Genomic DNA, 14,905 nt, shown 5'->3' on the forward strand with positions numbered 1-14,905 from the left:
ACAATCTTGGGTCTATGGCTTGAAGAGAAATCCATTCCTGTTCAGTGTGGATATGCCTTATGACTTCCCAGACAGCAAAAATAAGAAGACCCAGAGACTGAAGGGGCCGTGGTCTCCAGCATCCTCTCCACCTTCCCATTCTACCTCAGCTGAACATGGAGGCCTCAGAAGGAAAGGTACATTGGCATTTGGTACTTCAGCGTCTGGCTTTTGGGGGAGTAGTGGGAAATCAGATTACATTGGGCTTTCCATTGGGGTCTAGATCAGAGGCCAAATGAGAGAGAAAGAAGGGCTGGGTAAAGTGGAGGATTCATCAAGGATCTAGAGTTTCCAGTGGCCCCAAGGCCTGGACTGAGAGATAGCAACGTCCTTTATCTGACAGCCTGTGCCCTTCTCCTTTCAGCAGACCCCTGCTCAAACTGATTGGAGAGGTGAGCTGATCTCTTCCATACCACTTCGCCCCACTTGCCCTTACCAAAGCCTCCCCTTCCCTCTGCCAAGACAGTAGCCTCCATGATATAACAAAACCTTTATTCTCAGAAAACAGAAAAAACAAAATCAAAACCAGTATTTTCTATTTGGCCCTTGCCCTAGCCCTCCCACCCACCCACATATCCTTCTTTTGTGGGGGCCTGTGATGCATGCATAGGGGTGGGAGCTGAAGGAACCTGTGTTTCCAGGACAGAAAGAAGTCTTTTTGAGTTTAGGTACCCTCCTCCAAGCGGACACCACTCCCGGCCTTGCCCACCTCCAGACACACCCAGAGGGAGGAATTCTGGAGCGGTGCCAGAAGGATTGCCCTGAAGTTCCTTGGGGAAGAGAGTAGCTGAGTCAGCACCACCCCCATGGTCTTTACCAGTTACAGCTCATCTTCATCCAACTTGGCAAGTCTGGCCTGGCAGGGAGGGGTGTTTGAAATTGGTGGAGCTGAAGGAGAGTCACGAGGAATCTGGGGGATGTCACTGAGGGCCTGAAGAAAGACTCAAATTGGAGGATCAAAAAAGTTCAGGAATCCACCCCGACTCCTCTTTTTTCAGTGTAAGCCCCTAGTGAAGCCACCTTTTGCCAGACATCTTAGATTACCTGAGACCATCAATTAAAGTGGAGGGAGGAGGGTAAAAGATGGGAAATAGACAGGAGTAGACAGAAGGAAGGTGGTGGAAGAGGAATGATATTGGGGAGAAGGATTTGGGGATCCTGGAACAAGAGAGGCCCTCCCCATTCTACCCCTATTACCAGGAAACATCATTCTTCATACCTGTGTGTCCAGGGGCAGGGGGCCTCTGGCCACCTCCCCTTTGGGTAACAGCAGCAGGGAAGGAAGAGAGCCATTGATGGGCCTGTGTGTGCTGACCTGGGCCCGGTCTCCAGGCCGCATTTTCCCAGGGCTTCCCACCCCAAGCCCTCCTGGCCGCCCCAGGCTGTTGGTCTGGCTCTCCCGTCTCTGGTATTCAATGGGTGATTGCAATGCTGGGGCAAAGAGAAGAACAGAAGGAGGGTTACAGCAGAGACAGGTCCTCTCCCTCAGGGTTCTGCTCAGGCTATCCTCCCATTTTGCTCTCCCTCCAAAGGTGTCATCCATGTAAATTGACCTTTAGAGGATTCTGAGTTACCAATTTTTTAAAATAATATACTAGAGGCCCGGTGCACAAAATTTGTGCAGGTGGGGGGGAAGGGTGTCCCTCAGCCCAGCTTGCACCCTCTCTAATCTGGGACCCCTCGAGGGATGTCCAACTGCCGGTTTAGGCCCAATCCCAGTGGATCCAGGACTTCTGGCTCCTAACTGCTCGCCTGCCTGCCTGATTGCCCCTAACCACTCCCCTGCCAGCCTGATCAATGCCTAACTGCTCCCCTGCTGGCCCAATTTTCCCTAACTGCCCTCCCCTGCTGGCCCGGTCACCCCTAACTGCCCTCCCTTGCCAGTCTGGTCACCCCCAACTTCCCTCCCTTGCAGGCCTGGTCGCTCCTAACTGCCCTCCCTTGTCAGCCTGATCGCCCACAACTGCCCTCCTCTCTGGCCATCTTGTGGTGGCCATCTTGTGTGTTGGAGTGATGGTCAATTTGCATATTACTCTTTTATTATATAGTATTTTTATTGATTTCAGAGAGGAAAGGAGAGGGAGAGAGAGAGATAGAAACATCAGTGATGAGAGAGAATCACTGATGGGCTGCCTCCTGCACACCCCCAACTGGGGATTGAGCCCACAACCCCGGCATGTGCCCTTGACCGGAATCGAACCTGGGGTCCTTCAATCCTCAGGCCGACACTCTATCTGCTGAGCCAAACCAGCTAGGGCTGAGTTACCAATTCCTGAGCTATTAGTGGAAAGTGGGAATAGGGGACAAAGTGAAGCCAGGGTCAGAGGGCAGGGATGGGAGATTGGGCAGTGAGGGATTCAGAAGGGACCATGTGGAGGAGAGAGGGTGAGAACTCACCATTGAGAAAGTCCCGCTGGCTTTCCAGGATCTGAGCCACTTGCTTGATCCAGGCCTGACTAACTGCAGGGTCTGCAGTCTGCAGGACATAGCGCTGGATCCCACCCTCTGGCCCTCTGGAGGTCAGAGCAAAGCGGCACGGGTCACCTTGGAGGTTCCCCTCCAGTCCAAGGCAGCTCACCTGGATTGGCAAATAGGAGATAGTGCCCCCAAATTCTTCAGGCCCTCTCTGGCTCCTGCCCCCTCCAACAAATCCAAGAGCCAGGCATCCTCTCAGAGGCCTCCCCCGCTCCCAGTCAATCCCGTCCCTTGTAGCCCCCTCCCCACCTTGATGCTGCTCTTGTACACATATCCAGGCTGTGTTCCACCTCGCACTCCTCCTCCCAAGGCCTCACTGAAGATGACGATTTGCTCAAAGAGGAAGACACGCCGCTCTCGACCCCGGGAGGAAAGAAGCCCCCCAGCCTCAGGCTCTGTGACCCAGAATGTGTCCTGGCCCAAGAGCTTCCCCTGAGCAGTCAGTTTGCCCTAGAACCAAAGGACAGTGGTCTTCCAGAAAAAAAAAAAAAAAAAAAAAAACAAGAAGAAAAAAGAGGGAACTTCTGCTCCTCCCTCCTTCCCCTGACACTCCCAACCAACCATAGGGTAGCACCAGGAGAGGACAATTCCCCATAAGGACCTCCTGAATCTCAAACTGAGACAGAAGAGCACTGGTCCTCAGGTTTCCTGCTCCATCCCCATACCTCAAATCCCCGCAGTCTCCCCAGGGTCATCATGTCATTACAGCGCTTGGGCACGAAGCACATGACTTCCACCGCTCGCTGGGATGCAAGTGAAGAGAGAAGCACTGTCATTGGGAAGGAGCCATGTTTTGACCCCCGACAGCCTCCCCTAAAAACCAGACAGCTCTATACCACCCAAGGAGCTGGGGGGATCCTGGGGACTAAGAAGATAAAGGTGTGTGTGATGTGTCCTGGAAGACCTAGCAGTCCTCACCTCCAGCTCTTCAGTATCCATCCCAGCTCTACTATAATACTTGAGAAAATCCTAAGACACAGAAAAGAATGTTCAGGGAGGTCATGAGGACATTCTCAGAAGCCCTCACAACCTCCCCCAGGACACAGGTGAAGGCCTCGAGGAAGTCTGGGGAAGCCTTAGGAACCCTGAGGAGATGAAGGAAGGAAGAGCTGTCCCAGCCAGCTGGAAGGTGGTCCTGACCTTGAGCAGCAGCTGGTATTTCATGATCCTCTGCACTGGTTTGATGAGAAGATCATTGAGCTGCAAGCGGTGCCCTAGCTGCTGCCGGAGCTCCTGGAGACAGGGATACACAGTGGTTACGCAGCCTGGAAAGCCTGTCCCTCTTTTCCCAAGGCACCTCGGCCACTGACCTCAAAGTAGCTGTCCCCAAATTCTGACACCACATGCTCTGATTTGGGTTTATTCTGACAGTATACCACATACATATGCAGCCGGCGCTCCTAGGAGGTGTGACGTTAAAGCAAGAGCAGGATGAGTGAAAAGGAAGAGCACTTCCGCAGTCCCATCCACTCGCAAGCCTCCCCCCCCCCACCTCCTCCCCACACCACCCTCTCAAGCCTCACGTGTTTGATGAATAGCTGAGCCAGCCAATCAGGATCCTTCAAACACCGCTGTAGTTCCCCCAGGAGATAGCTAGAGGGGTTGCCAGGGAAAAGATAGGTCAAATATCCCTACCCCTGCAACTTAGGGCTGTCTGCCCTAGTAATGCTCCCCTTGAAGCCTCTCCAAATCCTCCTCAGGCAACAATAGCTCCTGGGCCGTGGATGGGACGCTGAGGCAACCAGACATATGCCCCCCCACCCCACCCTTGCTTTTAGGGCTCCACCACTCACTCTCGATGCCACTCGTAGATTTGCTGGATGTTCCCAAACACAATCCTGTCACGGCCTCGAAGATTCTCTGGGACCCCCTGAGCAGCCATGGTGGCCATGTAACCCTATGGGAAGTTTGGGGTGGGAACATAGGTATGTGGGGCCAGTCCTGGTGGGAACGCTACCTCCGTAATAAGTGCAGGATGTAGGGGGATTGGGAAGGTGGGACAAAGGAGCATCAAGGCATCTTTTATTCTTTTTTTCTTTTGTTTCCTTTTTTTTCTATTTTTTTAAAAATAATTTTTATTTCTTAAAGTATTACAAAGAGTATTACATATGTCTCCTTTTTTTCCCCCCCTCAACACTCTCCCAGCCTCCCCTACCCCCCAGTGTCTTGTGTCCATTGGTTATTCTTATATGCATGCATACAAGTCCTTCAGTTGATCTCTTAACACCCTCCCAAACCCTCCCCAGGCTTCCCCCTGTAGTTTGACAGTCTGTTCAATGCTGCTCTGCCTCTGCATCTACCCCTGTTCATCAGTCTGTACTGGTCCCCATTATCCGTTTCGACCTCACCGGGGCCGTCCCGACCTCATCGGGGCTGTCCCAACCTCACTGGGGCCATTTTTTTTCTATTTTTTTAAAAATATATTTTTATTGATTTCAGAGAGGAAGGGAGAGGGAGAGAGAGAGACAGAAATGTCAATGATGAGAATCATCGATCAGCTGCCTCCTGTACGCCCCATACTGGGGATGGAGCCCACAACCTCGGGCATATGCCCTGACCAGGAATCGAATGATGACCTCCTGGTTCATAGGCCGACACTCAACCCCTAAGCTATGCCAGCCTTTGCAAGGCATCTGTTATAATTAGCCCTGGGCAGAGGGAAAGGGCTGGGTCAGGGATGGGAAGGGAAAAGGGAGTTACCTCCACAATCTGCCCTAAGTCCTCCACATACATTTTCTCTGTCTCTACCAGTTCACCGAGGACATACCTGGGAAGAAAGGAGTGCACATCCTTGGTTTAGACACTTTCTCCCTCCTGGACCCTTTCATTTCCACAGCCAACCTCAGAGGAAATTCCAATTCTCAAATCTAAAATGTGAGGGACAGTCCTCTGCGCATTGTAGAGTGGAAGAGAGGACGGGAGAGTGTGGGGACACTTACATACTCCTTTCCAGAGCCTTCTTTTTCTGTTCCTCCTCACTCTCAGGGGCTTGGGACAAACTCTCCTCCTCAGGTAGCTGAAAGAAAAGAACATCCTAGGGCAGCGGTTCTCAACCTGTGGGTCGCGACCCCTTTGGCGGTCGAACGACCCTTTCACAGGGGTCGCCTAAGACCATCCTGCATATCAGATATTTACATTACAATTCATAACAGTAGCAACATTACAGTTATGAAGTAGCAATGCAAATAATTTTATGGCTGGGTCACTACATGAGGAACTGTATTTAAAGGGCCAAAAGGTTGAGAACCACTGTCCTAGAGGAAGCAAATGGATGCCTCTTGGGTGAGGGGAGACACCCAGACCCATCTCATCATCATACCTTCGTCTCACCTCCGGGGCCCTCCAACAGTGTGGTCAGCAGGGTCAGTTCTGGAAGTTCCTCTCCTGTGGCTAGAGCTGGTTCCAGCATCCAGTTCTAGGGGCCAAGGTCAAGTGCCAGAGGTCAGGGACAGTAGCTGTGTCTCCCCATTTACCAATAGTCCCCAACTTGTCTTCTCTCCCAGTGTCCTACATGGATGTCCTACATGCTTCTGTGGTGTTCCCTGCTCACCTCATATGGTCCAGCCTGGCCACCATCTACTTCAGTTTCCACACGAAGACAATGTTTGGAGTGATCCAACCATCTTCTCAAGCCACTGCTGGGCCCTGGCGGGCCCGGGGAACAGGGTTCAGAGCTGAAGCCAGAGGTGGGGCCAGAGGGGACAGCCAGACCCGAGGCAGCTGAAGCCGAGATACTCCCCTCACTGTCAGCAATGGAGTAGGATTCTAAGGGGGTTGGGAGAAAGAAAAGGGGTGCTAGATATTGCTCTAGCTCCAGACTCAGGATCCCTAGGAAGCTCTGAGTCTCCTCTCTATGATGCTCGTCCCTTCTTCCCAGGGCTCACTCTATTACCGTCCTCATTTGAGTTAGCCAGGATAGAAAATTTCACCAGGGCACCCTTGGAAGGACAGTAAATGCCTGGCTCCCCAGGCCTGGAACCCCCCCAGTAACACGTGGAGGTTCCCCGATATCCTGAGCATGGCACAGATATGGGGGTGGGGGCAGCCATCTGGACAGACACTGGAAGCTGGGGGTGGCCATCTGCTCTCCTACAGCCCTCCCCCTTCCAGTGGGTACAAACCATTCTCTGAGAAGGGGGGTATGAAGAGCTAAGAGCACATCTGCCACCCCCAATCCCCTCCTCCACCAATTTCAGTAATCACTATCATCAAAAAAGGCGTCTGTAGCCCACCTCCCCAACAGGCGCAGACCCAATGGAAGGGGCAAGTGAGGAAAGCTTATCGGGGTTATTTTTGGCCTGGGCTCAGGGACAGAGGAGCTGCGATTTTTAAGAAAGCCCCTGGTCTGGTCGACCCGCTCATTCCTCATCTCTCCATCCCTCTGTCCCTCCTCAGAGCTGAAGTAGAATCTTAGCGAAAGGATTTGAGGGAAGATGCGGTTCTAGGCCAGAGGGGATGATAGAGGGTTTTCCTCAGACCTGGCTGACTGCGGGAAAGCCCTGCCCCTTCCCCAGTTTCCTTAACTACTTAGAAATGTGGAGGCAGAAGGGATCTTAGAGATCATCTAGTAAGTATTTCCTGGAAAATACAGGTACCGTCTCCAGCTTCTAAACCCCTAGGGCCAGGAGGAACATAAGTCCTGACCGCTCAGCCCACCCCCATTCAACGCTCAGCACTGGAGACCTCACACTCACCACGTCCCCCCCGGGCGATGCAGCAGCCGCATTTTGCCAGCACTTTTCGGATCACATTGGGACAGGCACAGCGACCCCCCTTGTGCCCCTCCCGCATGGCGCCCGGGCCCCCCCGTTCCCCCCACCCGGGCCGGCCATGCAGGGGGAATCACGGGGGGCGGGGCGGGGCGGGGACGCAGCAGGGCGCACACCCCCCCTCCCTCCTACCCCCGCTCCCGGCTGGGGCAGGGGGGGAGGGAGGGGACCGGGAGGGGGCGTCCAGGGGGAGGCGGAAGTCTAGTCTGCAGGAGGGCTGGGGGCTCCGCAGCGAGGGCGGTGCGAGCCGGACTGCGGGGCTGGGCGGGGAGGGTTTCCGGAGCCCTGTCGGTGCGGGGCCCAGGGTCCAGATGTCCAGCGGGAGGGAGGGATGGTGGGGGAGGTGGGGCCGGGATGCGGCAGCCGCTTCAGCTCCGTCTCCGGCCACTCGGGTTGGGGATGGTTCTAGGCCCGGGCAGGGGAGGAGGGGCGGGGGCGACTCCCCGAGTCACTGGCGCTGCGCGGGTCCCGGCCGAGCGGCGAGACGAATAACAGGCCCAGCCGCTGTGCCGCCGCGGGGAGGGGCCTCTGCGCCCAGCTCCGCCCTCTCCCTCGCGTTCCCCCTTTAGCCCGTGTCGGGTTCCCGCCCCAATCCCCCCTCCCCCAGGCACCACCACGTTCCCACTCCACGTCCCCAGCGCCTCTGCCCCTCCTCCGCATCCTGGGCTCCCCAGCCCGGGGTTCCCCTCCTTCCTGCGTCTCCGGCTCTGACTGCGGAGCCCTGGGGTGGGGGTAAGCCCGTGGGGGCTCTGCACGGATCGCCCCTCCGCCTCTGCGGTGGAGAAAGCCCGATGGAGGCGGCCTGGGCCTGGGCGAAGATGGCCTGGGGTTGGGCTGTCCCTAGCCGGACAGAGGTGGACCAGGCCCCCCCCACCCGGTGGGGGTGGGTGAATGGGGGGCTCCTTGTGGGGAACACAGCCCAGGTGCCGCCCTCTCACCCGACCCTTCTTTCCTCCTGGCCCGGGACTCCAGCCGAAGCTAATCACCAATTAAGGCGAAGTCGTGGAGCCTGGGCTGGCGAGGGGCCAGGGGTGGGGCGCGGGGACACTCCGCCCGCGGGGGCGCGGGCCGGCTGAGTGGGGGACACACAGCAGGCTAGAGGGCGAGAAGAAGCGCGGAGGTCTCAGCGATGAAATGGGTCTCATGCGAATTAGATGCGAACCTTTATGCTAATAAGGGCAGCATTTTTTCTTCACTTGCCACTTTACGCAGGATGGCAAACTGTGCCCCACCCCACCGCCAGCTTCTTACCGGGCAGCGGAGACCAAGCGGGGACCTCAGGTTCGCGCTCCCCTCTCTGACCCCCCTCCGTACAGGCAGACTCTGGCTCGGTCCCTTCCGGCCCGAGGGGGCTTCTCTTCGGAGGCTGCGGGGACAGAAGGATCGTAAGGAGCCCGCCCTTCACGCCCGGCCTTCACCTTCCCCTTCCCCTTCTCCCTGCTGTCAAACCCCACATTGTTATGAAAGGGTCGCCAGGGCCGGGGTGGAGGGAACGGTTCACCCAGAGCATGGCTATGGCCCTCTTAATGGAACTCTTGGATTCCTGCGGGTGCCCCGCAAAATTTGTTTTTGCGAGTAAATTGAGTTGTGGGGTGCAGCCGTCCTGAAAGCCCCTAAAGACCGCCGAACCCCACCACATTCGCCCTTTCTTACCCCCTCCTGCCCGGGTAGGGCGCATGCGCGCAGCATGCCCCCCATGACCCCCAGTATCCGGTCAGTGCGGCCAGGGGCGGGGCGGTCCGGGGGCTTCATGCTGGACCCCTACCCAGCTCCAAGTTTCAGGCCGAGGGGTACGGAAGCTGGGGGGCTCGGAGGCCTGCGTGCGTCCGGGGAGTTGCTGCCGACGAATCCGCCCCCTGCCCGGCTCCGCCCCCACTCCCACCCCAGCCAAACTTTTCAAAAGGGATAGGGTTGTTCCTTCCTACAACCATGGTGCATCAACAACCCCCTCTAATCCTGATTCCAAGTCGAAGCGTGACCAGGGGCTTCGCAGTGTTATTGTGGGTCGCGCTAGGTACATGCCGTTTCCCCAGGCCCTGTGCAGGCAGAGCCTCCGGAGGCCCACAGGGATTTCCTCATCCACCCCCATTCCCTTCTCATCAGGTCCCGCTCCCCACCCCACCCCCACCAGCCCACAGAACAGAACGGGTGTGGCATAGAGTTGCATATTTTACTTTATTTTTATTAAATTAAAAGCTACAGTTTGGCGGCAGTTCCAGAACAGGGTAAGGAGGCTCCTTATAGGGGGCAGAGAAGAGCAGGAGACAGACGGACAGAAACAGAGACACAGGAAAGGACAAGGTTAAGGTAGATGGGGAACTGGTTAAGAAGAACATACAGGGCTGCTCCATGGGGGCTCACAGCAGCTGATGCCCCCTCCCCTGCACAGAAGTTCAGCAGTGGAACAGTATGGGATGGGAGTGGGCGTTCAAGACCCCTCCCCTCCCCTCCCCACCCAGGTCCTCACTGGAGCACAGAAAGACCAGAAAAAGCCAAGGGCAATGAATGGAAGGGGCAGGAAGACTGGGAGTATGTACACCAGAGGGAGCAGAGCCTGAGAGACAGCCTCTGCCAGAAGGGAGCAGCTCACACTGCACTGAAGCACTTGGCCTGTGGGGACAGAGGAAGGGATTGCCCCATCCCTCTCTGAACTCCTCCCCAGTTCAGACAGGTCCCCTACTGTGTGGTATGGGGGAGCAGAGGGAGAGAGGAGAACAGAGGCTTCTGTTGGGTCCTAGTGGAGGACAAAGGCAGGGGCCTTGGCAAAGGGATGTCCTTCAATCATCTGTGATACCCTTGGCTCTCAGCTCCTCTTGCACCCGGGTCAAGTAGGTGGGGTCTGGGTACCCAAACCTGAAAGCAAAGAAAAATGAGGGTCAGGGTTAGCTGTTCAGCTTTATCCCCATGCTCACACTCCTTCTGGGTGCCCCATTGTGGGCCCTCTGCTCCCTCCCCTAATGTAATCCAAATCCAAGATAAATTAGCCCAATTCTGCTTATTTTTGCAGGTTAAACTGGGCATATCAGGACCAGGTTAAATGTAGGAGAAACTGGGATGGAATAGATGGTTGAATAGTTTGGGGCTGGCCCACTCCAATTAGGAGGCTCCCAGCGAGGGAATTGTTGTTCTCTCAGTGGAAACAGACAAAGGGGAGGAGCCAAGTAAAGGGAAATGAAGAAGTGTCCCACAGCTGGGGTCCCCCTGTGCAGCTGGTCTTGTGGTGGATGTCGTTCCAGGTGATGACATTCGGTCTCCCTGTGGTCATTGACGTGCCAATAGTGAAGGTGAGACGCTGGTCAAACGCCTTTCGGAACAGGGTCAGCACCTTGTTACCCTCAGGGCAGTCCGGGAGGTAGGCCACCCGAGTGGTGCCAGGATACCGAACTCCTGGGTTTGGGTGTTCAGCCTGGGAGGAGGGGGAAGCAAAGTGGGCAGTGAGTAGCTGGACATCTTAAGACCATGACTCCAATGGAGGTTCATCCTGGCCAGCCTTTTGTCTGTGCACACCCAGCTAAGGCTGACAGGGCAGCGACAGGCTGACAGCCTTTCAGGCAAAGAGAGACTCTAGGGCAGTGATGGCGAACCTTCTGAGCTCGGCGTGACAGCATTTTGAAAAACCCTAACTTAACTCTGGTGCCGTGTCACACATAGAAATTTTTTGATATTTGCAACCATAGTAAAACAAAGACTTATATTTTTGATATTTATTTTATACATCTGAATGCCATTTAACAAAGAAAAATCAACCAAAAAAATGAGTTTGCGTGTCACCTCTGACACGCGTGTCATAGGTTCGCCATCACTGCTCTAGGGTCTGGGCAGCAGGGGCCTATTCCTGGACAAAGTCCTTATTGTTAAGAGGCTCTTTCTCCTGGTCTCAATCCTTCAAGTCTCAATTCAGCAACAAATGGAGTACCAGAAGCGATGGAAGGTAGCTGGTCCTTACTCTCTGGATAACTCAGCAGAAATGTGAAGACAGGCTAATTTATCTTTCAGCCTTCCCTTTCCTACCTGAAAACACTCCCAATGCTTTTTCCACTATCTAACCTATTCCATTTTTCTATTCTTCTTCAGAGCTTCCTCATCCCTCTGCAAAGCAGAACTGGAAATTACTCTTTGTCAAGCAGGAAGTCACCTGTAGGCTCTTGACCACTCCTATTTTAACCTACTGTCATCAAGGTTTTCCTCTCCCATAAGTCTGGAATGGAGTAACACTTCCAGCTCCGGGAAAAAGGTTAGATCCCTTCCTGCTGTGCCTGCCTGCACCTGAGCCATCATCTTTACAGAACTGGAAATAGTATTTAATTCCTTTCTCTGATACCTGATTTTCATGTGTGCCACGGGGTTGTGGGGATGGAAAAGCTGGGCCTCATGGGACCTCCTAGCTCCAGGGCATTGAGTGGGAAGGCATATAGCAAAAGGCATACAGTGGAAACAGCAAAACTGTATCACATCTCAAAACACACTCACCCTCGCCTAGCTTTCCTAGATCAGAGAAGGAGCTGGGGGAGGGAGGGAAACAAAGGGTAAAGGCAGGTGGTAGTCTCCTTACCCCCTGGACGCCGGGCGGGAAGACATACTGGATAACGATGGTGCCATACTTCTCATAACTGGGCAGTAGGAGTGTGGCATCCTTAGAGACCAGCATCCGTCCGTTCTGGGGCTGGTTGCCTACCAGCTGCCCATAGAAGCGGCCACACATGGGGCAGGCCTTTTTCACCTGCAGGGCCCGGGTGATGCAGCCTTCACAGAAAGAGTGCCGACACTTCTCCAATGTCTTGGCGTTCTGGATCTCCCCCAGACAGATGGGACAGGTACTCTCCTGCTCTTCTGCTTCCTCCCGAAGGCGAGGAGGAAGAGGAGGGGGCAGGGGAGGAGGAGGAGGAGGAAGCCCCCGTGCCCCTGGGGGCAAGAGTGGGGCTGCTCGGAGAGGGGGGGGGCCCGGGCGGTGCAGCTCAGGATGTTCCCCACCACCGCCCAAAGCCAGGCAGCCCATAAGCTCCCCCTGCCTCTGAGCTTTCTTCAGCTCTTTCTCTGCCTCTTTTAGCAGCCCCTTAAGAGCCTTCCTGGCCAGGTAGAGCCCATTGGGAGGGGCGGGGGAAGGGCCCTGGGGGGAAAGCTGGAGAACATAGATGTCAGAAGTCTCGCCATCTATGAGGATGGACACACGATGCTCTTCCCGAAGCCGGGCCAGCCGGGCTGGTGTCTCCTTGCTTAAGAAGTCCCACACAGGCTTGGAGACCGTGACTTTGGTCTTACAGGTGCCTCCACAGGCTGCCATTCTGGAGAGGACGAACGACACTGCCCCCAGGGTGAAAGGGACTCAGGGTGGGGGGGTCCCCCATGACAATCATCAGTGCCTCCTACTTCAGGGTCCTTTCCAACCTTGTATTATCTCTGCTTTCTCAGAGTCCAGCACCCAACTAACTCCTCCCCCAAGTTCATTTTCTGTCTCCTCTTCTCTTTCAAATCCCCAGCACCCACTGAAGAGCAAGAAAGTTTCTATAACATTATTATTCTCATCTAAACCAAGCATCAGTCTTGGTTCTCTTTCCACTCCTCCCAAGATCATAGAAACAATCTGCCCCTCCCCACTCTGAGTGAAAACTGGCTTTTGTAAAAGGGAGAGAGAATTTTGACCCTCTTTTTTGCTCACTTTGATCCTGAAGACCTTAGAAATGGCATGCAGGCTCTTTCTCTGTCCCTGGTCCCTACTTGTAGGCGGTGTGACCTGGTGGGTGGACAGGAAGAGGAGGGAAAGTGAGAAGCCCCTTGCCCCATTCCCACATGCCCAACCCAACAACCCACATAACAAAGATGGGAACCTGGATGTAAACTACTGAGAATGGGATTGCCTGGCACACAGAAGGGAGGAAACCAATTTAAAGGTGAAAGGTGAGGTTCCCTTGGGAGGCAGATACCTTGAAAGCCCATGGACCACAATAGCGGCAGGAATCCCTCTATTTCCACACTCAGCTGACCAGGACTGGGGAGGAGGGGGAGAGTAAAAGGTTATGATGACAAATGTTACCATCTTCCTCAAGTCAGCCCAGAAACAAAAGAAAAACTCCTCTATTTCCTCTCCTTCTCCGTGGACTTCCATCCCCAGCCTCTCCGAAAGTTGCTGAGAAGGAATTTTAACATGCTAACTTTCCTTTTTTCTTCCCCAGCTCTGAGGCTCTCAAGAAAGCCCAGGGAACAGAAAAGAGAAGTCAGGAGGGGAAAGCCCACACAGATGGAGGTTTTCCTTGCCACCTCCCTCAGATCACATGGATGAGAGTATTCCCTATGTTCCCCATCTCCCCGCTGGCTCCACATTTCCAAGCAATCCAGCCCCCCTTGCTGGGGAGCCTTCCTTGAGAGCCACCCCAGTGTCTTCTACAGGAATCTGTCGGGAATGCAACTAAGTGGCAGCAGCCCCTGCAATCAAGTTCCCACTATCGCCTTTTAAACCAGCACGCCAAGTGCAAGTCTGCCAGCCACTGGTCTGTAATTGGGGGTGGGGGTGGGGGTCACGCAGGGGCTCCACTGGAGGAGTGTGATGTGCCCCCCAGTCTTGCCATGCTCAGCTTCAGAGCTGTCCCTACACCACCTCCCAATGCAGCTCAAACAGAAAGAGGGGCCACTGGTGTGACCTCAATTCCTTGACTGGTCCCAAGGGGAGCAGCTCTCCATCTGTGCCACCATCCTAGTTCCTCCAAGGCCAGAAGGGAAGAGCTCCCTCAGCTCACGCTGTCTACCCAGGCGCGCGCCCCCCCCCCCCCCCCATCGGAGGGAACCCAGGACCTAGGCGATCTGGCTCCAAGTCCTGCTGGCACAGGACAGGGAGGCGGGGCCGCCGGCAGCGCGGGTCCCGGTGCCTCCGGGGCAGCCCGGGCCGGGCGGCCGGTCCCTCCCTGCGGGCCGCACTGGGGGCGGGGCGCCGCGAAGGACAGGTCCCCGGGGGCGCCCCGGAGGCTGCGCCCCCTCCCCGGCGACCTCCCGCCAGACGCGACCCGGAACCAGCTCCCCGCGTCCCCGCTCGCGGAGCCCCTCCAGTGGGTGTGGGTGCTCGTCTGCCCGACCGCGGCCCCCAGAACCCCCAAATGGAGGCCAAGGCTGGAGGATGACAGAAGGAGGAACTCCGGGCGTGAGGGGGTCCCCGGCGCCGCGCGCGGGGCAGGAGGCGGAGGAGGGGGCGCAGGGGCCGCGGGAGAGCGCGCGGGGGGCGAGCGGGGCCCGGGGGGCGCGCGGTGGGTGTGGGGGCGCCGGGCTCACCTACCTCCCGTCAGCGCCGCCATTGCCGGTCACATGACTGAGGCTGTTGCTGGGATGACGGCCTGGGCCTTAGCAACAAGGGGGGGGCACCGCGAAGGTGGAGGGGGCTGTGCAGGGGTGCGAGCCGAGGGGAAGGGCGGGGACGGCACCCCTCTCCGGCGGCCGTCACCGTCTCCTCTGACCCCCGCCTCCCTCGAGCCCCTGCCCTTCGCCCCCAAAACAAAAATGGAGGCTCCGTCCCGGGCTGGGGGGGGTGGGGGGGGAGCGGCGTGGCGGAGCGGGGGTCGGAGGTTACATCCCCCGGAGCCGCCCCCTCCTTCCGCCCCTGCGGCCGCCGGGGTGCGGGCCGTGGCGGGTGGGCGAGG

The 14,905-nt window shown here is 56.2% G+C and overlaps 2 protein-coding genes across 3 annotated transcripts; both read right to left on the bottom strand.

Moving 5' to 3' along the window:
- Positions 1–513: 513 nt before the first annotated feature.
- ARHGEF25 (Rho guanine nucleotide exchange factor 25) lies at positions 514–7,415 on the bottom strand. The gene is made up of 15 exons (XM_081082549.1): positions 7,209–7,415; positions 6,065–6,279; positions 5,834–5,929; positions 5,454–5,530; positions 5,215–5,281; positions 4,308–4,411; positions 4,038–4,107; positions 3,825–3,914; positions 3,655–3,747; positions 3,433–3,483; positions 3,180–3,257; positions 2,764–2,964; positions 2,437–2,617; positions 1,259–1,470; positions 514–970 (listed from the first exon to the last, which is right to left on the bottom strand). The coding sequence occupies exons 1-15, from the start codon at positions 7,303–7,305 to the stop codon at positions 860–862; spliced, it is 1,743 nt and encodes a 580-aa protein (XP_080938675.1). The 5' UTR covers positions 7,306–7,415; the 3' UTR covers positions 514–859.
- Positions 7,416–9,434: 2,019 nt separating this feature from the next.
- On the bottom strand, positions 9,435–14,864 carry DTX3 (deltex E3 ubiquitin ligase 3). Of its 2 annotated transcripts, none has more exons than XM_081084337.1 (6): positions 14,545–14,864; positions 13,205–13,269; positions 12,940–13,014; positions 11,836–12,584; positions 10,472–10,689; positions 9,435–10,136 (listed from the first exon to the last, which is right to left on the bottom strand). In XM_081084337.1, coding segments are annotated over exons 3-6 (1,044 nt in total). In that variant the 5' UTR covers positions 12,941–13,014; positions 13,205–13,269; positions 14,545–14,864; the 3' UTR covers positions 9,435–10,060. The 2 variants fall into 2 exon arrangements, with proteins under 2 accessions (XP_080940463.1, XP_080940462.1); XM_081084336.1 differs by having other exon boundaries at positions 11,836–12,565; positions 14,545–14,785.
- Between the last annotated feature and the right edge of the window lie 41 nt (positions 14,865–14,905).

The sequence above is a fragment of the Myotis nattereri genome, assembly GCF_964212035.1.
Source record: "Myotis nattereri genome assembly, chromosome: 2".
NCBI classification, from domain to species: domain Eukaryota; kingdom Metazoa; phylum Chordata; class Mammalia; order Chiroptera; family Vespertilionidae; genus Myotis; species Myotis nattereri.